Here is a 22,722-nt window from a genome sequence, read left to right as displayed (position 1 = left end):
GCTGACCAGAAGTTTCCTGGGGACAAGGATTGTGTCTGTTTTGCTTATTCTTATATCCTCAGTGAGGGCCCTGACAATGATGACTTAAAGAATGAATGAACAAATAATTGATAGAGTTCTAGTGGAAGAAAAGCTGAGAATAAGTGGGTGGAGAGGTGCCATATTTAGACATCCTGAAAGGGTTGATTTAACAGGAGGGATCAATTGAGGCACACGGAAGTCATCTCCCCCATCATCTTCAGTCTTTGCTTTTCCCATCCTGAGTATAGTTCAATCAAGTTTCCTGACATCTAAAATTCTCCAATTAGAAATTCATTGCTGAACATGAAGTTGTATGTTCTGTGAAATGCTCATGGAAAGTAACGCTCCCCATGCTATAAATATATCCATACATCCCTGGGAGCAGTTCTGAGAAATCTGGAAGAATTATTTCACCTCCTGGCAGAGGGCAGCCTGGAGACTGAGAGGGGGCTGCTTTCCACAAACCATAAATGAAAGTCAAAGACAAGGGCAAATGAGCTCAAACTCTGAAAACACATTCTTTTTCTCCATGTTCAGTACAGAGTCTTCAAGCACTTAAAGAGGCAGAATCTGCAGTTTCTTCTCCATCACCTTCCATTACTCCAAGACCAACTTCCTATTTCTATCAGAGAGACCTCAGTAAACCATCATCAATTCCTGTGCCACTCACTCTTCCATGATCTGAAAACGTTATCCTCTCTCACTTGGATCCTCAATTCATTCCTTTAACAAATATTTATTGAGGACCTAATATGTGTCAGACAATTTCATGCTAAGAATCCAATTTGGTTCCCTGCCTGCCTCATGGAGCTTATGTTCTGGTAGAATTATTTCTCCATATAAAGCAGGAGCCGGTTAAAATCTTATGGAAGAAACAGCTTGTGGTTGAACAAATAAACTATATTATCAAGAAATAAAACCTGAATACTCTTTTGTCTCCTCCTGGATTTCCAAAGAGGGAACATGGTATCACCATTAAGAATTTGGACCTGGAGGCAGAGAAATCTGGCTTCAGTTCTAGTCCTACCAATTTGAGCTAGGCCAACTTAACTTGAGCAGCTTACTTAATTTTCCTAGATATCAGTTTTCACACTAACACTGGGATAGTTTCATAGGAATTCGGCCTCATGTTATGAGCACTAAAGGAGAACATACAAGTAAAACATCTGGCAAATGAGAGAAGAATACAGCAAAGGTAATGATTCTTTCTTCATTATAAGTCCCTTTACCTGAATCAGTAAGAGGAACGTTGACCATTATAATTATCCTTTTCTCTTTATTAAAAGAAATTTATATAGACCTAAAGAGTGGAATTTCCTTATTCCTAATTGTTGGATTTGTTTCTCTAACTTCTCCCCCCCCCACTTTCCTGTGGTAGGGTGTGTGCTTAATATGTATGAGGCCCTGGGTGCAATCATTAGCACCACTTACACACACACACACACACACACACACACACACACACACACACACACCATATGTAGCTATGAGCCAAATCAGTTAAATTTGTAAATAATGTCACTTCTTTGGCATATTTGGTAAAGTGCCATAATGCTCTAATGCTCTAGGGACAATCTATAATACATGGATGCCCTTGGAAGATGGCTGTATATGTGGCACTACTCCTTGTATTAAGTGCAAATTATCCTATTGCTGGGAAGAATAAAGATATGTCTAATGCAAACATCTCAGATACTCTAATTATTATTTATCTTAAACTAAATTTACCTCTTCCTGTAAAAATGTATTTGTTATTCATTGCTAATTTTAGACCTGGGAAATATACACACATAAAAATACATATGCATATAAATATTTTTCCCCTTAAGGCATGGTCTCCGAACAGATAGAAACTTCTTTCCTAGCGATGAAAGATTTTCAGAGAAATTGATTCTATTTGTGAGGTGTGAAAGTTGAGTTTAGAACAGCTACAAGAGCCTGGCCAAAGCTTTTCAGAATCTTTCATCCTCCTAGAATCACTTGTCTTTCTTAAGAGACAGGAAAGCCAGTGAAGGAAAACTTCACTTTAAATTATTTTTACAGTGAGGGGATCAATCCCAGGGCCTCACGTATGCTAGGTAAGTGCTCTAACAGTGAGCCACACCCTCAACCCAAACCTTCCTTCTAAATATGATTTACTTGTAGCTCACATAGAAACTTTAGATTCCTTTGCATAGTTTTTCATTGACCTATCTTGTTAATATATATTTTATTATATCTATATATGTTACATAAGGAGAAAGTGTGTATTATTAAACCTATGATCCTAATGCCTAAAGTTATTTCCTCCTTTCATTTAACATCCAAGGATATTCCTGGAAAAGTTGTATAAAATTCTGTAGTTTGCATAATTTAATTTATTAAATTAAATAACATGCAAAATCAACTTTTCTTATACAGATTAAATGTAAGATATTTCCAATTTTCTTTAATGATTGATTTGAACAAAAGAAATGAGCAATAAGTCCAGGACTTTTCTGCCACTAATTCTGCATCATGAAAAGTTACACATTAAATAGAATTTAACTTGTGGATACAATTTTATATATCATTTTAAAATCACTTAACTTTGTAATAATTGTTTTAAAATATTTAAATCCTATTTCTGTTTCAATGCTACTTATTTTTAGTAAAATGTTTCTTCTCAATATTTCCTTTACAAATGACTGTCAGGAGATTTCTTACTTTGTGATTATTTTTTGATACTTTTCAGTGTTTCCCTCCCAGGAAGCCAACCCACTTCATTTGTCTGAGTAGCAGGTGATCCCCCATCAATTGTTTCAAGTCAGCTTCCATATGTTAAAATTCAACAACTTAAAAGCTGTTTTCCTGAGACTTCCTGGTTATTACTTTGTGTTTTTCATTGTTCGTATGGCAACATTAACATCAATTCACCTTAATTTTTTTTTTCTCTCTCCATGAAATAAGCATAAACCAAAGTGGTAACACTTGGCAAGAGAGGGTACTCCCAAAAGATTTATAGTTGACTCTTGGATTCTGTAGGAAGTACAATATGCCAAAACACTCAAGAGTAATAATTTCAAATAACCCAACTGTCTGCCTGAGTTAGAAGTATTACTAATTACAAAATTACAAGAATACTAATTACAAAAGGAAAAAAGAAAGAAAAATTACACGTTAAAAATTATATTTTGCATAAAAAGATACAATACAGATTTCTCATATATAAATACCAAATAAGATGAACAATTTTTATACTAGAGTTACATTGAGCTCAAATTTATTTATACTAATAACAATGATCATATTACTCCTCTTTATTAGGCAAAATTCAAGAAAGATAAACATTTAAATCTTTTCCAAAACAGATGGTTCTTAATGTATATTGGTTCAACTTACTACATTTTATAATTATTTTTACTTTTTCTATGGTGTGAAAGCAATTTAGACTAAGTAAAATCCACATCTTGAATTTTGATCTTTTCCAAGACTAACACCATGCAGTATGATTTTTCTCTCTCTTTGTCAAACATTTCTCTTTCTTTAACAAGGAAAAAAAAACTATACTGCTAGCATGTAACTATTCTGTATTCTAATATAACTATTTTGAGCATGCAGCATACTTCATGGAATCACCTTAAGTTTCCATCAGTGGATGCATGGGGAAAAAAATTAAATACACAATCAATTTTCTTAAAAATAAGGAAAGGGGCTGGGGATGTGGCTCAAGTGGTAGCGCGCTCGCCTGGCATGCACGGGGCGCTGGGTTCGATCCTCAGCACCACATACAAATATAAAATGAAGATGTTGTGTCCACCGAAAACTAAAAAACAAAATAAATATTAAAAAAATCTCTCTCAAAAAAAAAAAAATAAGGAAACCCTGCCATTTGGGATAAGGTAGGTGCAATTGGAAGGCATTATATTAAATGAAATAAGTTAGGCACAGAAAGACAAATTTTCACATGATCTCACTCAAATGTGGAATCTTAAAAAGTAGAACTGAAAGAAATCAAGGGCAGATTGGTGTTTTCAAATGCATTGAAATGGGGAAGGAGAATAATGTTCAAAGAATACAAAATTTCCTTTAAATAAGAGAAATAAATTTAAGAGATCTATTTTACAACATAATGACAAAAACTAATAACAATGTGTTGCTAAGAGCAGATTTCAGGAACTTTCACCACACACAGAAAGATTTTAAAGATGGGAGATAATTCATATTATAATTAGTTCAATTTACCCATTTCACAATATACACGTAGTCCAAAACAACATATTATATATGATAAAAACATACAAATTATTGTTGTTAATTAAAATAAAATTTAAAACAAATTATATTATTAGTACATAACAAAACATGTGAAAGGAGATTTTAAATATAATAAGTGAATTTTTTGTTTTCCAAATAAGTAAAGTTATAAGATACTGAATATTAACAAGACTGCTTAGGCTCACTATTGCTGAAGATTATTTGAAATTGGTGCATTTGTTTACTTTTAGTAATTACATAAATTGCTTTAATGTTTTTATTTAAATACACATACACATTAACCCATTTATTCTTAAAAAATGCAAAAAATGTGCAAATATATGTTAATGGCATTTATGTCTATTATAATAAAAACTGGAAAAAAATTTGCATCAATAAGAAGATTAAACAAATTATTTATAACCATAGAGATGAAACATCATGCAGTTGCTTAAAATCATATTCTTTTATTCAAACAAGTGTCTAGAAATATTTTTGAGTGATTAATAAACATCATATTATGGAAAACAATGGTCAAATTAGTTTATTGATTGTCTTAGGCCATTTTGTGCTGTTCTAACAGAATGCCACAGACTATTTATTGCAGTCCTGATCTGAGGCTGGGATATCCAAGAACATGGTGCCAGCATGTTTTAAGGGCCTTCTCACTGTGTCACATGACAGAAGGCATGGCATGATAAGTGAGCCTGTGTGAGCTCTGCTCTCTTCTTCTTTGTATTATGCCAGTATTGTCCTTATGGGGTCTTCTACTCTCATGACCTTAACTAACAATAATTACCTCCCAAAAGCCCAACCTCCAATGTACCATCAATTCATGAATTTGAGTATTAAATTTTAAATACCTGAACTTTTGGAGGACACATTCAAGCTGCAGTATTGATGTACAAATGGGAAGGAGAAAGTTCACCAGAATGATGACAGTGGTTTTCTCAGTGTGGGCTGGAAGGTAGGAGATAGGGGTCCTAGCAGATACTGTCAATGCTCTTCCAATACCACTTAGCTTTTATTTTTCCTGTACAATTGGCCATACTCTTCGGCTAATGCCTAGAATTCAGTGTCTTACTTTTTCCAATATTATATATGAAATAATCTGAAGGCAAAAAGAAATGAATATGGGGAAGGGGATCCTGCAGGCATAGTAGATGACATTTAGGGAATATATACTCCAGCTTCCTCCCTCTAGAGTAAAAGGGCCATGACTCTTATGCATGATGCCCACTGTCCCCACTAAATGCCTAGCAGATTGAATTCTAGTTGCCATCAGCAGAAAACTACCCACAAATGTACCCTCACTGGATTCTCTTCTTTATCTCAATTTCCCACTACTGAAGAATGCTTCCTGGGTTCGTATTCTCCATAACCCAAATATACTCAAAACTGCTGCTTAAAGAAGCACAAGAAGTGGTTTTCTTGAAATTTATTTGTCCTTTGTACTCTTTTCTCCTGTTCAAATCTTTTCCTATAGGTATGTTTGGATAGATGTGTATAAATGTTGTGTGGCCCTTGAAATGAAACATTCTCATAGATCCACAATAGACATTCTTTGACATGTAAACACCTTATCTATGTGCAACTAAATCACACCATCCTGCCCTGGACTATAACTTCCTAGGAGAAGCCTCTTCTTCCCAATGACATGCTAGAAAGACAAAAGGTAGCAGATTTGAACTCATAATTAACATTAGCACAGTGCTTGGTACATAGCCATCTCTCCATAATATCTGATAGCATATAAATGAATGCAAGAGTGAATGTATATGCTATAACTAGCTATAGGAACCTCTCAACTTCTGACACTGAAATTCTTTATCTCCTGAGAGTAATAAAACTGTGCTTTGGTTAAGGTATATTTTATCAAGTATCTACCTGAGCAGATGATTGTTAAGAACCTGGGTTGATGTGTGACCTTGACAAACTACTTCAACTCAGTAAAACTCAGTTATTCATCCAGATCACTCACAGTACATAGTAGGAGTTCAACATGTTCCTTCCTTCAGTAGAGGGATTTATGGTCACATCTGACTCTTCAGAGGAGTTTTTCAGAGGATATGTTCAGCCTTTAAAAACGGGCCAGTTCTACAGTGTACTATGTAACAGGGTCATTTGTTAAGAAAGTTGGGCTCAGAAGGCAGTTGATTGAAACTTAGCACTAATAATATGGGAACTGCCTCTCTATTCTCACAACCTAACCTAGAAATCTAAAAGCTTTTTGTTCTTAGAATACTCTAAAGACAGCAAAACTCCCCAATTTATAGATTCTAACTCTCCATAACATTTCTGAGGGCTTGTGAATTGCCCTGACCTTTCAAACTCTTAATTACTATGTATTATTAAATCCTCTTAAAGATGTGGAAAAATGTGTATCCTGTAATTTCATCAAGTTTGTAAAACTATGTTTATTCACAGGTAGAAAGGGCAGAGTGTCTTTCATCTACTACATGAAACCACCATCAAATAACAGGAAATGCTACACTGCTCCCTGCAGTGCATAGAAACTGCTTGAAATGTCCTCCATAGTACTAAGGTATTTGAAAATAGATTTATATTACATTACTAACATTATATCAGTGGAAAAGTTTCCATGTACATGAATACAAAGACCTGCACTGCTAAACCTGAGAAACTAGTGAGGGGCAATGGTGGAATTTAAAAAAAAAAAAAGACAAACACATAGATATTGAGAGAAAGCTGGCATCAGGTGGAACACTGCATTCTGATGGAGAAAAGGATGACCCAGAGATGGAACAGGAAGTTTATTATACAGGGCCTCATAATCAGGAAGTTAATGACGATAGAGGCATTGTTGTTTGTGTCCTGGAAACTGACAGGGATAGAAACATTCTTATAGCTATTTCACTATTGCAATGCTAGGAGCTTACTATGGCACTAAGAAAGCACATTGTCCTAAGTTTCTACGAAACTAAAGCCAAAAAACAAAAGCAAAAAATAAATGAATATAAATAAGAAAAACCTACAATATTCAAAGACCACAAGCACCAGTCACTAGCCACCAACAAACGTGCTAACTATCTGGGAGTCAGATAGGTTACAACCAAGAGCTTCCTGTACTTATTGACAAAACACCAGATGCAGTCATGCTCTTATATACCTGCAGTTTGAAATTCCCTCACAAGCCTGTCATCCCAGCAATTCGGGAGGCTGAGACAGGAGGATCATGAGTTCAAAGCCAGCCTCAGTACAGTGAGACTCTGTCCCTAAATACAGTGAAGGGCTGGGGATATGGCTCAGGGGTTGAGTGCCGCTGAATTCAATCCCTGATACCAAAAAAAAAAAAAAAAAAAAAAAAACTCACAATGTCACAATGGCTCTTTGTGAGGTCAGAGCCAGACAACCACCCAGTGGTTATCTCATTATGGGCCTCCAGGGCCATTCTCACTTTCATAATATGAATAAGAAAGAACTCTGAAAGGGCTTTTGTTTCAGTGGGTTTTGGAGACTGATATTTTCTTGTTTAGAATTTAAAATCTGTAGGATACTTCAGTGGTCTTTTCATTTTGAGTCTGAAAATCTGTAATCACTTTGTGGCTTTGGAAAATCTCATCACGTCTACACTCAAGTTTGTTTCTTTACTGCTCTGAACTGAGCAGCTTTCCTCCCCTGGGCCCTTACCCCATGATGGACTACCTGTCCTTGGGCAGAGCAATGGAGTCAGCCATCTAGGAACCACAGCGCATAATAAATAAGAGCCCAGTGAGTTGGCCCCCACTAGATGTGCCCTGTGTGAGGGGAGTGGTCCATGTTGCATTGAAGAACATTAGATAGGGACTAAGATCTTGATAAAGGCAGAAAGATCCCTGGTAAAACAAATTCATGACAATTATAAAAGCTAGCGCTACTTTTCTTTTCTACAAGGGTGAGAATAGCGTATCAGAACACCCCAATTTTATTTCATGGTATTGAATAAATGCCATATGTAACACTGTAACATTAGTAACTGTGGAAGGGTTGGAGAGCCATGTCTGTACATTGCTATGGATTCAGGCCAGAGTAGCATCTATTTCTCATATTAAATGAAACTTCTGTGAGAGTCTCTTTCTTAGCCTTACCAGGCTTCTTTAGAAAATAAGGTGTGTGGGTGCCAAGACCTTGAGTCAGGGCTCAGAGATCTTGGGACTTGAGATCCACTGGCACTTGGGAGTTGAAGAAGTCACAGTGTAGGATGACAGGATTCTAATGGCACCCTATATCCTGTCCAGCAGGACATCAAAGCAACTCAGAGTAAACCAGAGTTGTGTCCTGGTTCAGCTGGTGTACACACCTGGGACTGAGTACCAGAGGTGGTGCATCCTGCCTGCCCTGCCAGAAACTGGTGAGCCTGAGTATCCTGTAGGCTGTCAGCTGTAGCCAGTCAGCATCTGGATTCACATCACCTCATCCACTGGCCCCAAATGTCCTATGATGTAAGAAGAAAAGGATGAAACAAGCATCTTCCCTCCCATAGTGTCACCCAGCAGCCACTGGGAGATCCAGCTGTAGTCTTCTTTAAGTGTTCATTTCTCAGGATACAGCAGGACCTTCAACTAAGCTTGGTAATAATCATTATACTTTTTTGAGCCCTTATTATGTCTTACACACTAGAAAGGATATGCATTCTCTATTGGAAACAACATAACAATCCCAAACTTAAGTATCAAGCATCCCAAACATTAGTACTGCTAAATATTATTCATTGGTTTTATACAGTGACAAATAAGTTTGAAAAATGCTGATCATCAATTCAGTGATATAAATGGTAATTCTACAAAAAGGGAATCCATGTAAAATTTTCCAACCTTAGTCTTAGGGCAACTTGGAGTAACTGGGTATTTTAAGGAACACAAAATTAAAGCTTGAGGAGATGGTACTTAAGTGAGTCAACAGACAATATGTCATGGTGGAACTCGTGCCACTATCTTTGAAAATGGAAACTCATGATATACAGGGATGGCCAATGATTTCTTAAGGTAGCTCTGTTTATTCTCATAAGAGTGGCATCTACTTTAAAACTCTCCAAAGAAGGCTGTGATGATATCATATGAGCAAGGAGCATCATCTGCTTCTTACTCCAAGTCACATGTGCAAAGTAGAAAGATGCCAAATCACTGGGAGGTTCCCAGGCTGCCCCTCTGCTTTGTCCACATTCCCCAAGAATGTGAAAGGCTCTTTCCAGAGTGCAACACTGCATGGGGCCAAGGACCAAAGCCACTAGGTATATTGACACTCCAGAATCCATACAAACTGCAACCCAAACCTTGTTCTGTTTTTATAAATTTGCATCCTAAAGACACCCTTCTTTCCTTTTCTCCTTCTTATATCATCAAAATATTTCAGTCACATTTACACATCTTTTATACAACTTCATATTCATTTCAACCAATGGCTTTGAAAATATTTCACATCTTCTTAACTCTCTAGTGAGATTAAAATTGACCATATGTTTAGGACTTGGGACAGATCAGGAAGGAACTTTCTTATCATAGTGTAAAGGTTGCCTTAGTTAAATACAACACTATCCTAAAGCTGGGCCTTATTTTGAAAATGGTATAATCATAAGTTATTATGTATTCATTAAATTATATATTCATAAACATGTATGGGATGGTGGCAAGCCTGGGTCTGAGCATTATCCAACTTACAACTTAAAAGTTGAAACTTTAGCCCTCTCTGAGGGACCTACTACAGCTCATATTCACATTTGTGAAAGTGAAGCACAGGAGGTTAAATCAGGAATTATAGCTCACACAGCCTGGCTTCCAGAGTCTTCAGTGTTAACAAGAAATTCTCAGCAAACAAACTAGTAAAATTGTCATTTGTATGATCATGGTCTTCATAAGCAAACAACATTCTCAACTGAAATAGTAATTGGTCCATGCTAAGGCTGCTTTCTGACCAACTCTTCAGGACATCCTTGGAATCATTTCACTCTGGACAAAATTTGTTAAATTGGTTAACGGAGCCAGGTTATTATAAGACTAAAGTTTTAAAAAATTGAACTATGAAACTTGGAGTTATTTTAAATGCTCCCATCCCCCAAAATTGTGATAGTAGAAGCAAATGTCACTCCATTTTGGTTTATGACTTCAAATGTGACTCCATTTTGGTTTATGACTTCATCCTGTAAAACGCCAAGTAGAAGAGTCATGACTGGGGCAAGATGTTCTTTTCCTTTTGCTATAGAAATCTTTAAGAACACGGAACTACCTAATGGGACATTGTTTCTGTAACTAGGGGTGACTGGGCTGTGATTGGTTAGGCTTCCCTCCACTTGACAGCACTGTCCTGCTTCTGTAACCTGGCTTGCTTGCATTGGCTAGACCCGCTGAACATCCCTTTTGCGGTTTTCAGGCTTATAAGGAGTGCCCATGCAATTGTTCTGGTCAGCCGCCACCGGTGTCAGCCACCACCAGTGTGCTTCAATAAAGGCTTGATTCGATTATACATGAGTGGTCTGGAAGTCAGTGTATGAAACCCTGGGATGAAACTTTAACAAAATAAAATTATCATCACAGCTATAATTGGCATCTTGAAAGCAATTTTCTGGATAAACTTGGTTGAAGAAAAATGTTATATTACAATATTTATTCAAATATAATATTTATTCAAATACGATAATATGGTAATAACATGGTTAAAACAGCATGATAGAGTACTAAAGTAAAAGTAGTTTTTGTTATCAATTTCTGACCACTAAAGGTCTGACCACTAAAGGTAAGCTACAGGGATGGCAGGGCTGGAAGGTTCCTCCACTGGGCCCTTACTTAAAAGAGTGTCCACAGATCTCAAGATGTGAAATCTCAGGGATGTATTTACATAAAAGCAAAGTGCACCCATCTCCACTCCCCAAATCCCAGGCATTCACTCTCCATGACCTTCAGCTGCCACCAGGAGGGATTGTCAGGTGAGGAGGCTGCAGGGCAGTGGTAAGGCACCCAGCCACTGCAACAGGCGGGCTTCACTGCACATGGGATTATGGAGATGAAGCCACAGACTTCTTAAACAGCTGCAACCCACTGTCCCCACACTCTTCAGGCTTGAAGACGAGGAAAAGATCTGGTCAAAGTGACCAGCTCAAAGTGAATCAAGTCTACACTGTCTCAAGGGGAGCATCTCCATCTATACTCCATCAAGGGGAGCAAGTCCCAATTTACATTGGCTTAAGGCAAGTGACTCCCCATCTACCCTGGCTCAAGTTGAGCGACTATATAATGAGTACTAGAGGGAGGCACTGTGGTCCAGGCCTTGGAGAGGATAGCTACTGGGCTCTGGCTCTAGTCCTTAGGCCTTTCTCTAAAAAAACAAAACCCGCAATGTTTTAAATCTTTGAAACAATTTATTATACAATGTTAAAAAAAAAAGAAAATGAAAATAAATTTCTCCCAAAGCATGGAAGAAAGGACAAAGAGTAGGGCCGGGGGAAGGAAGTGTCCCAGGGAAAAGTCTCTGATGTGTTCCACAGAGAAAAGTCTCTTACGATGTGACTTCACAGGTGGGGGCAGAGGAGTCTTCTGGTGGATGCAGATGCGCTCCTGCCTGGATCTGGGTGGAGAAGCCTGAGCCCGTCAACACACCTCACTTACACACCATGATGTCAGCAGCCGCACAGCTTAGCATCTTCCTGCTGTCCATCAGTTCTGTCTGTCTGGGCTGGGCGTTTCCACGGGAACCACTCTCTTTCTGGAGAGTGGCCCACGGAAGCAGGGTATGCAGCATAGCTGCTGGAGGCATTTGGCGATCCTCCTCCTCACCCTCTTCCAACCCCGGATTCTGTCTGGGGGTTGCCTTGTGGAGGTCTCTTGGGAGGGTGAGGGGCTGGGCACTGGGTCAGGCTGGGAGGCTAGGCTGGGAGGCAGTGTGTCCTTGAGGAAGCGGAGTGTGATGGTGGGCATGCTGGCACTTCTAGCAGGCTGCTGCTGCTGCTCACAGGGCAAGGGAAGGGCAGGCTCACTGGGAAACTTCTTGTGGCAGTCCCAGGGAGGATCCTTAGGGCCTGGGTAATGCTTGGGCTTCACCTGGGCTGTGGAGGCCTCCCCTTGGGTGCTCTGGTGCTGGAGGATGCGGTAAGTGGCCATTGCATCATTGAATTTCCTTCTCACCACGGACACCCAGGTGTTATAGTGGTCATAACCCATGTTGATCATAGTTTTCAAGATTGTGAGGTCCGGGAGTTTGGGGAGTACCTCACAAGAAGGACTGGGTGAAGCTTCCTCACCCTGGGTCAGCCATGGGTGCCCCATTACCTGGTCTATGGTGGGCCTCTGCTTGGGGTCCACTTTGAGTATCTCACGGATGAGGCTCTTGGCTTCCTTGGAGACATGTGAAGGAATGATGTACCTTCCCAACTTGATGAGTTTCTTCAGCTTATTATCGGTGCTTGCCTCAAATGGCCATATCCCTGTGAGCATTGCATAGAGGACCACACCCAAGCTCCAGATGTCTGCCGGGGGGCCCTCATATTCTTGATGACAGATAATTTCAGGGGGAACATAGAGGAGAGTGCCAAAGAATTGATTCAGCTTCTTTCCAGCTGTGACTCTGGTGCTCAGGCCAAAGTCAATGAGCTTCACATTGCGTTCGTCATCCACCATCACGTTCTCCGGCTTCAGGTCCAGGTGCACGATGCCCTTCTGGTGGCAGTACTGCACAGCCTGCCCCATCTGCCTAAACAGTCTGCGGGCCTCCTCCTCCTCCATGCCAGTGTCTGGGATGAAATCCCAAAGCTCTCCCCCACCTGCGTGCTCCATGATGAGGTAGACGTATTTCTTGGTCTCCATGACCTGAAAGAGGTGGATCACGTTTGGGTGGTCCAAATCCGCCATCATCTCTGGTTCAGATAGCAAGGTGAATTTCGTGGCTACTTTTGCCAAGACCTTCACTGCAACCTCTGTCCCAGTAAGAAGATGGCGGGCAAGTTTCAACTGGGCGAAGCCCCCTTCCCCAATGTCCTGCAGGACCATATAATGGTCCGTGAAGGCAGGCTCAGAGCAAGAGCTCTGCTCCTGCAGCGCTACTCTGCTCTGACTACACTGATCTGTCATCCTAAACAGGAACAAGGATGCTAGCTAAACTAAAAAAAAATATAATAAACCAAAACAAAAAACCAAAACAAAAAACCAGAAAATGAAAGCAAAGAAAACAAAAGGGAGAAAAAAAACCCAAATCAAAAAACCCAATATCCAAAGACCACAACCAGCCACCAACCACCAACCACCAACCACCAACCACCACCAAACGCTCTAACTATCTGGGAGTCCAACAGGTCACCACCAAGAGCTTCCTGTACTTATGGACAAAAAACCCAGCCACGGCCACTCTCTTATATACCCGCAGTTTGAGATCACCTCACAGTGTCTCCTTGTGAGGTCAGAGGCAGAAATGACTCAGGCACACCCAGGCATAACCCCCAGGGGTCATCTCACTTTTGGGCCTCCAGGACCTTTCCAACTTTCATAATAACTTTCCAGCTTTCATAATAGAACAAGAAAGGACCCTGGGAGGTTTTTTGCTTCAGTGGGTTTTGAAGACTGATATTTACTTGTTTAGAATTTAAAATTTGTACGATATTCAGTGGTCTTTTCAGTTTGAGTCTGAAAATGTGTAATCATTTTGTGGCTTTGAATGCCCTCATTATATCTATGCTCAAGATTTCTGCTTTTTATTGCTCTGGACTGAGCATCTTTCCTCCACTGGGCCCTTACTCCATGATGGACTACCTGTCCTTGGGCAGAGCAATGGAGTCAGCCATCAAGGAACTGAGAACTCTGGAACTGTTAGCCCCACAGAATCTTCTCCAAGTTGTTCTTGCTGGATATTTTGGTCAAAGAGACAAGAGAGATCATTAAAACATAGCCATACATCACTGCACAGCTTGATAAATGAAATTGTGTGTGTGTGTGTGTGTGTGTGTGTGTGCCCACACTTGTGCAGTTCTGGGAAGTGAACCAGGTTCTTGCACATACTGGAGAAGCTCTTGTAATGTGCACATCCCATCCCTGGGGTTGGGGCTTTCTGGCCTAACCAGCTCTCAATCCTGTTACATTGAGGCTGAACTGAATACAGGAATTTTGGAGGGATACCTACATTCAAACCAGAGCACATGATAAACCAGAACCCATGGAATTGGTCCCCACTAGATGTGTCCTGTGTGAGGGGAATCCTTCATGTTGCACTGAAGGACTAATATTAGATAGGAACTCACATCTTGATGGAGACAGAAAGAAACCTGGTAAAATAAATTTGTGACAATTATTAAAAAAAAGCTAGTGCTATTTTTGTTTTCTACAAGACATAAGAGAATAATATGAAAGCATCTCAGTTTTCTTCTATAGTATCAAATAAATAGCATATATAACACTGTAACATGAATGAATGAGGGAGAGGTGTAGAAGAGGTACAGAAGCCTCATCTGTATACTACTGAAGTCATGTTGCTAAAGATTCACACCAGAGTGGCATCTCTTTCTCATGTTAAATGGAACCCCCATGGGAAACACAAGGAAGACCTTGTAGAGCATACCCAACACGAGAGGTTAGGTAATTGAAATGTTTCACCACTATCATGAACTAAATAGGAGGAAAGATAATCAAATAAAGAAGCAAGGCATATTAAATAAAAGCTTGTGACGTTCTTCTTATAAGGACACAAGACATGCTGACCCAAGGGTCCATCCTTTTGTCCTTATAAGGACAAAAGCCACAGCAAACCAAAGGCCTTGTCCTGATCTCCTTATAAGGACACATGCCATTCTAAACCAGGGCCCCTCCATGATCTCCTTATAAGGGCACAAGTCAAGGTGATCCAGGGCCCCACCTTGATCTCCTTAAAAGGGCACAAACCAAGTTGAACCAAGACCCCGCCCTGATCTCCTTTTATGACACAAACCACACTGAACCAAGAGCCCCATCCTGATCTCTAGACACAGAAAGACCCCTCCAGAGAAACCCAGAGCTGGTGCCCCTGGTAATGGGGGTGCCTGGCCCCTTATAGAGTCAGCCTTCAAGGAACTGAGACCTCTGGAACTGTTAGCCCCACAAGGTTTAAGGTTTCCTTTATTCTCAAGCCTACATGAATAAAAGGCAGAAAAAGACCAAAGGTCAGGGAAGGGCCATCCAGGAGTGACATGTATCATCCATCATTTCTGTGAGAAATCAGATCTCTAGCCAGCCCATCATCCCTGGAATGTGTTGGCAACAAGGTGGCAAGAAAACTGTACCTCCTCTCCTGAATTCAGTCCTTATCATGGATTAAGCCAATTTTGAGAGAGGAATCCTTGGTTCTGGCGGGACCAGTGGCAGGGAACCTGCAGAACATTCTGAACATTAATAGAACCTAAGCTCTCTTCAGGCAAAGCAGTTGGGCACAGAATAACAGGCCACCACTGGGCAAGCATGCTGAGAGCAGTGACCCACACCAAACCTCCATCTACCCCACAGCACTCCTTCTCCTTAGGATCTCATCCACTGGCCTCATGCTTCTTCCAGAGTTTCACAGTTTTGTGGACTCAAATTGTTTGGTACATGTTGTTTGGGGCTAAAGGACTCTTGAGAGAGACTCTTCCTTAGCCTCATCAGTCACCTTTAGAAAATAAGGTGGGTGGGTGCCAAGACTTTGGCTTCATAATAACCACTGCGCCTTTTATGAGTGCTTACTATGTTTTATGCACTAGAAAGGATGTGCATTCTCTCTGAATCAACATAACAATCCTGAACTGAAGTACCAAGTATCCCAAACATTGGTACTACTAAATATCTATTGGTTTCACATGATGACAAATACTAAGTTGGGAAAATTCTGATAGTCTAAACAGTGATGGGAATTCTCCAAGAAGGGAATTCATGTAGAGTTTTTCAATCTTACTTAGTCCTAGAGCAACTTGGAGTAATTAGGTATTTTAAGGGAACACAAAAATGTGGCTTTAAAAGACCTCATTACATCTACTCTGAAGGTTTCTGCTTTGTTGCTGTCCTGAATCAAGCTGCTTTCCTCCACTGGGCCCTTACCCTATGAGGGACCACCTTCCCTTGGGCAGAGCAATGGAGTCAGCCAATGAGGAACTTAGACCCTAGAACTGTTAGCCCCAGAGAAGTTTTTTATAATGTCATGAATTTACCCATAAGATTAAGTTATCTAATGCCATCTTATTTTGTAAAATACTTTTTTTATTGGCATAACCTCTGTGTTTAGTAGAGTTTATTTCTGTCACTGAGGGCTAAGTAATTATTCTAGCAAATGGATCAAGTCTGCCCATCTAGGACTTTAGGAAAATCTGTAAGTCTTCAATTGAGTAAAAAAAGCTTCTGACTCTTTTGATAGTTATAAGGAACTCCTAAGAATTTTTCATAGCCTCCAGTCTTACTTACTCTTGGTGGGGCTGATACAAAGGTACATCTTAAGTTACACTAAAAGACCCTATTATCTTTCCTTTTAAGTGCCCAGACATGGCTGTATTTTGGTTATAAGCTCTACTCAGGTGTTTAAGACCAAATTGTTCAAATTGATCTTATTGTTTCTACTGAGTCAGCTGAGTTTCCTCAGAGGGTCACTCTTGGAAACTTCGGAGAAGCTTTTTAGCTCCTCTAGTACCATCTGACAGGATAGGTCAGGACTTTTGACCACGTGTCTTCCCTTGGAAACATTAGAGACATTTCCCTCTCTGATGACCCTCCTCTTTGTAGCGTGTACACTGGTTTGCTTTCTCTTCTCTAGGATTTAACTGATCCCCCTGATTGGGAGCTCATGTTTCCCAGATCTCAGAGGGCAAGAGCCAAATATTGGCTATTTTATTCTTGGCCCTTTTACTTCTTTTCCTTTTGTCTCTAAGTTTTCATTTTAAACATACAAAGCCAGTTTCACCATCTTAAAATAAGAGTACTGGGCTTCAACTTTAATGTCTATAACCTCACAGTTCTTTCCCCCTTCCTTTGAGTTGGGGCCAGTGTTAGTACTGGAAGTCAGCCTTGTATCATGTCTGTCTTATGGGTGATGGCCTATTATCTCAAATTAACTCTGGTTGTTATATTAGAAGTTGCACTTTGTAAGGCACTAGGAGGCAATAGTTTTAAAATTTACAAGAAAAATACAAATTGAAATTAACAAGAGTAAAAACATATTGAATTTATATAATAGCTATGAACAAGAAATATAATTTTCCATAATGATAAATCTTTACTTCAAACTTTAAAGAACACCAGGTTGGTAGAATGTAATAAACCTTGTATTTTAAAGACTTTTACATGTGGAAGATATGAATACAAAGAAGCCAGTAACAGCACCACAGTTACACTGACATTCTTATATTAATAAAGTTCAATTTTTAAAGAAAAATTCAGAACCTGTAGTATAATACTCTGAAACTACAGTTGTTTAACTAGAGCTGTGCAAACCTAATTCCATTAAGACTAGTTTCTCTAAAGAATAAAATTTAGCAGATATAAGAAATTCCCTTATTGGATAAGAGCCGATTAATATTTTTGAGAAATTTTTGTTACTTTATCACATAAAGGTTTAAACTTTGGCCTTAGGAAAAGGCCTTTGACCTTAGGAAAAATCCTCCACAAACCTTCTGCAACTTACTTAGACATCCTACAACTGTTTTCCTTTAGAACATAAAAGCCTTTCTTATCTATAAACATTTCTTCTTTTCATTCTACTTCCATACTAAGATATATTTTCATACCTAGAACATTACTATATCTCTTTTCTAGCTCTTAACCCCTTTCCAAATTCACATTTTGAAATAATATTTATAAAATTTCTGAATTTAGACTAATTACTCCACTTTAATAAGATGAAATACTTTGTTTTTTTTATAGTACTTTAATTGAAACCCAACTGAACCCTTTTGTACCCTTTGTATATAGAATTATACCTGATAGCATCTTAACTCAGTAACCTTGTTTTTAAAGGTTAGACACAGAAACAAAGCATTCTTAAACTTTTGTCTATTTACCAAATTTTAAATAGCAAATATTTAAAGAATTTGAGAGCCTATGAAGTCCTCAGAAAAAGGTTTTTAAGAAAAAGAAAGTTTTTACATTTGAAATATTTTCATTTTTTTTCTCTTTTTGTGTTGTATCATTAGGGAGGAACTGGTTACGAAAGCAAGCTGGTAGAGTGTGAAAGCAGATAAGAGTCCACCAAGCCAGAAGCACTTGGGTTTAAAATGGACACTTTTTCCTCTTTTCTTAACTGGTTTTCCATAAGCCTTGTGAATCCTACAGGCTCTGTAATGCACACCTTAAACATAAGCCTAGGAGAGTTAGAGCACTAGAAGAAACTAAGTAAAGAAAAGTGCGGTAACCATTTTTTTTTTCTTTTGTAAAACTATTCTCTTAAAGCGTGATGTAGCCTTATAGTTCATGTTTTCTCTGGAGAGCACCTTTTTTTTTCTTTTTTGTTTCTTGAGCTTTAATCATTACTTCAAGCAGGGTGCCAATTGTCCAGGTCTTTAAATTTACCCCTCCCTTTTTAGGGAACTAGGGACAAGTTTCAATGACAAATTCTAAAAACTGCAACAACTGTGCCTTCTTTGATTTAAGTATAGTCTTACGCAAAGCAACATAGAGGTCCCTATTTTGGGATCCTGGCTGTCCCATATTTTACATCTGACTATATACTTGTGCTCCTTACCTTTTCCTTGACGTGCATCCTCAGGAGCTTCCCCTCATCTATATCATTGAAATTCCTCAGTGTCTGTTTACCCATATAGGCCACCAGCTGCTGTGACCTGGGTAGATAAACCCAAGAAACCAGCAAGGGGCAATTGGGGATTAAAGAAAACACAGACACAGATATTGAGAGAAAGCTGGGAATCAGGTGGAACCCTGCATTCTGATGGAGAAAACAGTGACCCAGAACTGGACCAGCAAGTTTATTATATAGGGTCTCATAATCAGGAAGTTAACTTTATAGGCATTGTTTTTTGTGCACTAGAAAGTTACAAGGATAGAAATATTCTTGTAGCTATTTCACTGTTGCAATGCTAGGAGCTTCCTGTGGCATCCAGGAAGCCCATTGTCCAATGTTTCTACTGAGTGGGAGGCTTGAATATTACAGCCCTGGTGAAACCTTGCTGTGCTCAGAATTCATCTATTGCCAGGAGCCTGTGATCAAGGTTGAAACTGGTAAGACACTTGTACAGAGCCTCTTTGGGTAAGAGTTGCATCACCATAGCAACTGGACATTCTGTGCCCTTGCAGCAGGTGCACCACAACCGTGAAGTAATCAGGGATCCCCAATCTCAGTCAATGCTCTCCACACATGAAGATACATACTGGAGATCCTCAATATTGCCTTGGGTGAGAATGGACTTTGTGTCATGTGCCTTCATGTCTGTCTTTCTATTGCTTCCTACTCTGACTTTGAAGATTAAAAACATTGCCTCTAAATTGGAGATGTCTGACATTTAGACTTAGTGCACTATCTATGTCTTAGTGCACTATCTTTTTCTTTTTATTTTTTTTAGTTTGATGCTAACTGCATTTTCAATATTTTTCTTCATTGTTTAAACTTCTGTTGAATACTAATATGGTATGTATACAAACATGAAAATGGTATATTCCTATCAGTGCATACTAATTTAAACATAGACTAAACAACTCTTTAGGAAAGAGTAAAAATAAATTATGTATAAGAGGAAAAGCTAGCATAAGCCTTATCACACTAAATACTGATAAAGGGATTTGTGTTTTAGGCTTGCAAAATATCACTATAATTCATAATTATAGTGCCCAAGAAATATGGAGAGATACTAAGTATTTGGAAAAGATTCAGAGTGGATTGTTATACTGAATTTGCAGAAAAGTAGGTAGAGGACTAATGTACAATAGCAATGGTATGTGGAGCATTGAGAGTAAGAAGACAGGGCTCACCTTAACTGCAGCTTATTGTGGAGGCATTTTTAAAGAAGAAAATAGTGTTAAAGATCCAAATTTGTAATTCCTTATTTTTAAAATATTTTTTACAATTTTAAGTTTGATGGAGGGGGTGGTGAAGCTATTATACTTAAGCTTGCTGATAGAGGGACAGAAAATACAGGCATTTAACATCTTAAATATTTTTCTAGATCTTTATATCTGTAGTTGATTTGTTAAACTCTTGAGAAAGTATGGGGATCTCTATAAACTATTGATATGTTATCTATTGCCTTATTGGTTATTTAGTAAGTGTCTGCACTTCTTTACCTTTTCTCTTTATCCACTAAGCCAATAATAAGCCATAGTTATTTTGGTTCAGGCTTAGAAGAAGAAATACCATCAATAATTATAATAATATTTCCTGCTCATTAAATGCAGGTAGAATGTCTGTACACATTGCACCAAACTAAAGGCAGAACCATTTGCTCTGAAAGCTGTATTCAAACTTCTTCTGTGGTGATATTGTCTCTGTCTGTGACTAAGACAAATTATACAGCAATTGTGTGAGACAATCTTTTGTCTTCATAGATAACTAAAATGTCTTTTACACATGAACAGATATTTTATTATCTTGTGCCTTTACACTTCAAATTAATGGTATAGTACATTACAGTTGAATTTAAGTCAAAAATTCTATACAAGTACTCTTGAATGGCATCCATACTAATACCAAAGAGTTCGTCAGGATTTTTGTTATTGAAGTATATACTAAGAAAATGAACCCATGAGTGGGTCATTATTTGAAACACATTAAAGTGTTCCAACTTTAACATTTTTCTCTTCTGGACTGTGGTGTGTTATGAGAACTGGGTAATTTGGACTTATTAGATAGAGTCTTGCCCTATCATAGAACAAATTAAATAATAAAAAGGCCATGAACATTTACAAATTGGTAGACAACCCAACCTATATGTTTTAAGCAGTTGAGGTTTAAAGGAATATTAGGTCAAAGTATTAGGTTCTCCAGAGAGATGAAAACAGTAGGATAACAATGTAGATAAAGATAGATTAATCAGAGCAGATTTATCAGGAGAACTGGCTCATATGATTATGGAGAAGTTATTGAGAAATCCCACAATATGCTATTTACAAGCTGGAGAACCAAGGAAGTCAAATTCTCAGAACCAGGGAAGTAGAGGGTTTAACACTTAGTTCAAGGTCAAAGGGCTGAGAATCCAGGATGATGCTGTTGGAAGTCCCAGGGTACAAAGGCTGGAACATCTGAATTTCCAATATATAAGTGCAATGTCCGCTCTGAGAGAGAGCTGTCTTTGATTACTGTCTTTTTGTTTGTCAGGGTCCAGCTGCTCTTGTGGTAGTCACTTAAGGGCAGACCTTCCCCACTCAGTCCATAGGCTCACACAGCAAACACCTACATAAACACCCTCTCAGACACACCTGGAAATGATGCTTTCACAGCTTTCCATGCATCTCCTAAACCAGTCAAATTGACACCTAAGTTAATCATCTCAGTCATTTTACTTAAATGTCCGTGGATTAAAAAGATTACTGAATGGAATTCTGTGTCTCCCAAGCCAGCATCAAGATTGGTTGGGATGAAGACAGAGAGCACCGGGAAGGGTATGTGAGGAGGAGCACGACTGCTGTGGGAGATGATGTCACAGTTCCTCAAACTGGATTGGAATCCATGTCTGAACTAGGTCCTTCCTGTACAGGACAGCTGGAACACTGCCTTTTCTTGCACTTTAAAAGGAAGCAATAGGGTTGGAGGTGTGAGCTCAGGGGTAAAGAGCCTGAATAGCCTGATTAAATTAGTACTGGGTTTGATGCTTAGCGAAAGAAAGAAAGAAAGAAAGAAAGAAAGAAAGAAAGAAAGAAAGAAAGAAAGAAAGAAAGAAAGATTGATTAAAAAGCTATATGGCTCTAATATTTTGATAAAGACTCTTGTAAGCACACATCCATCAGGTGCATATTTAGTGTTGATTTTATGTGAATGAGCAGCACTGAAAATTATGTGAAGTCAGATTTTGGTGTCATGAGGGCCCCTCTTAATGCCCACTACCCCCTAGACAGTCACTAAGAAAATGTCCATACTGGGAGGAGGTAGGGGGCAATTTCCTCTGCTCTCTGAGGATTCTCTAATTGAGTTTATGAAACAAACTGAAAGTGGGCAAATTACCAGGAGAAAGGGATACAAATTTATAATGGTAAAAAAAAAAAGTCTGACATTTCCTAGAGGTAATTACAAAGGACAGAGAGGGGAATGGGGAGAGATAAGGGAAGTTAATCAGTTAACAGCAGGTCACAACCAAGAAAAAGTTGATCCACATTTTGGAATTTATGTTAAAACCTTGACTTAAAATCCCTGGTGGCCAACTTCCAGGTGCCACAATCTCCTGTTTATGTCTAAACACTCTGGACTACAAATTCCAACCAATCCATCAGGAACAAGCACATCTCCTAATAGATTTCTTTTCCTATACCCAAACTTTCTCCCCTTCACAATTATCCTGCCTCTATTATCTGTAGCCAATGTAATTTCAGCAAAAACAATTTATGCTTTCTTCCCCCATATTTTCTTTATATAAATGCT

At 38.8% G+C, this 22,722-nt stretch overlaps 1 protein-coding gene across 1 annotated transcript; it reads right to left on the bottom strand.

Moving 5' to 3' along the window:
* Positions 1 to 11,882: 11,882 nt before the first annotated feature.
* LOC308631632 (sperm motility kinase-like) lies at positions 11,883 to 13,292 on the bottom strand (the record flags this gene model as incomplete). Its single annotated transcript, XM_081263010.1, has 1 exon — positions 11,883 to 13,292. The coding sequence occupies one exon, from the start codon at positions 13,290 to 13,292 to the stop codon at positions 11,883 to 11,885; it is 1,410 nt and encodes a 469-aa protein (XP_081119136.1).
* Positions 13,293 to 22,722: the final 9,430 nt, after the last annotated feature.

Source organism: Spermophilus citellus (genome assembly GCF_964194105.1).
Source record: "Spermophilus citellus genome assembly, chromosome: 12".
In the NCBI taxonomy this organism is placed as follows: domain Eukaryota; kingdom Metazoa; phylum Chordata; class Mammalia; order Rodentia; family Sciuridae; genus Spermophilus; species Spermophilus citellus.
Note: the sequence above shows the minus strand (reverse complement) of the source record. Positions and strands in the feature narration are given on the sequence as shown.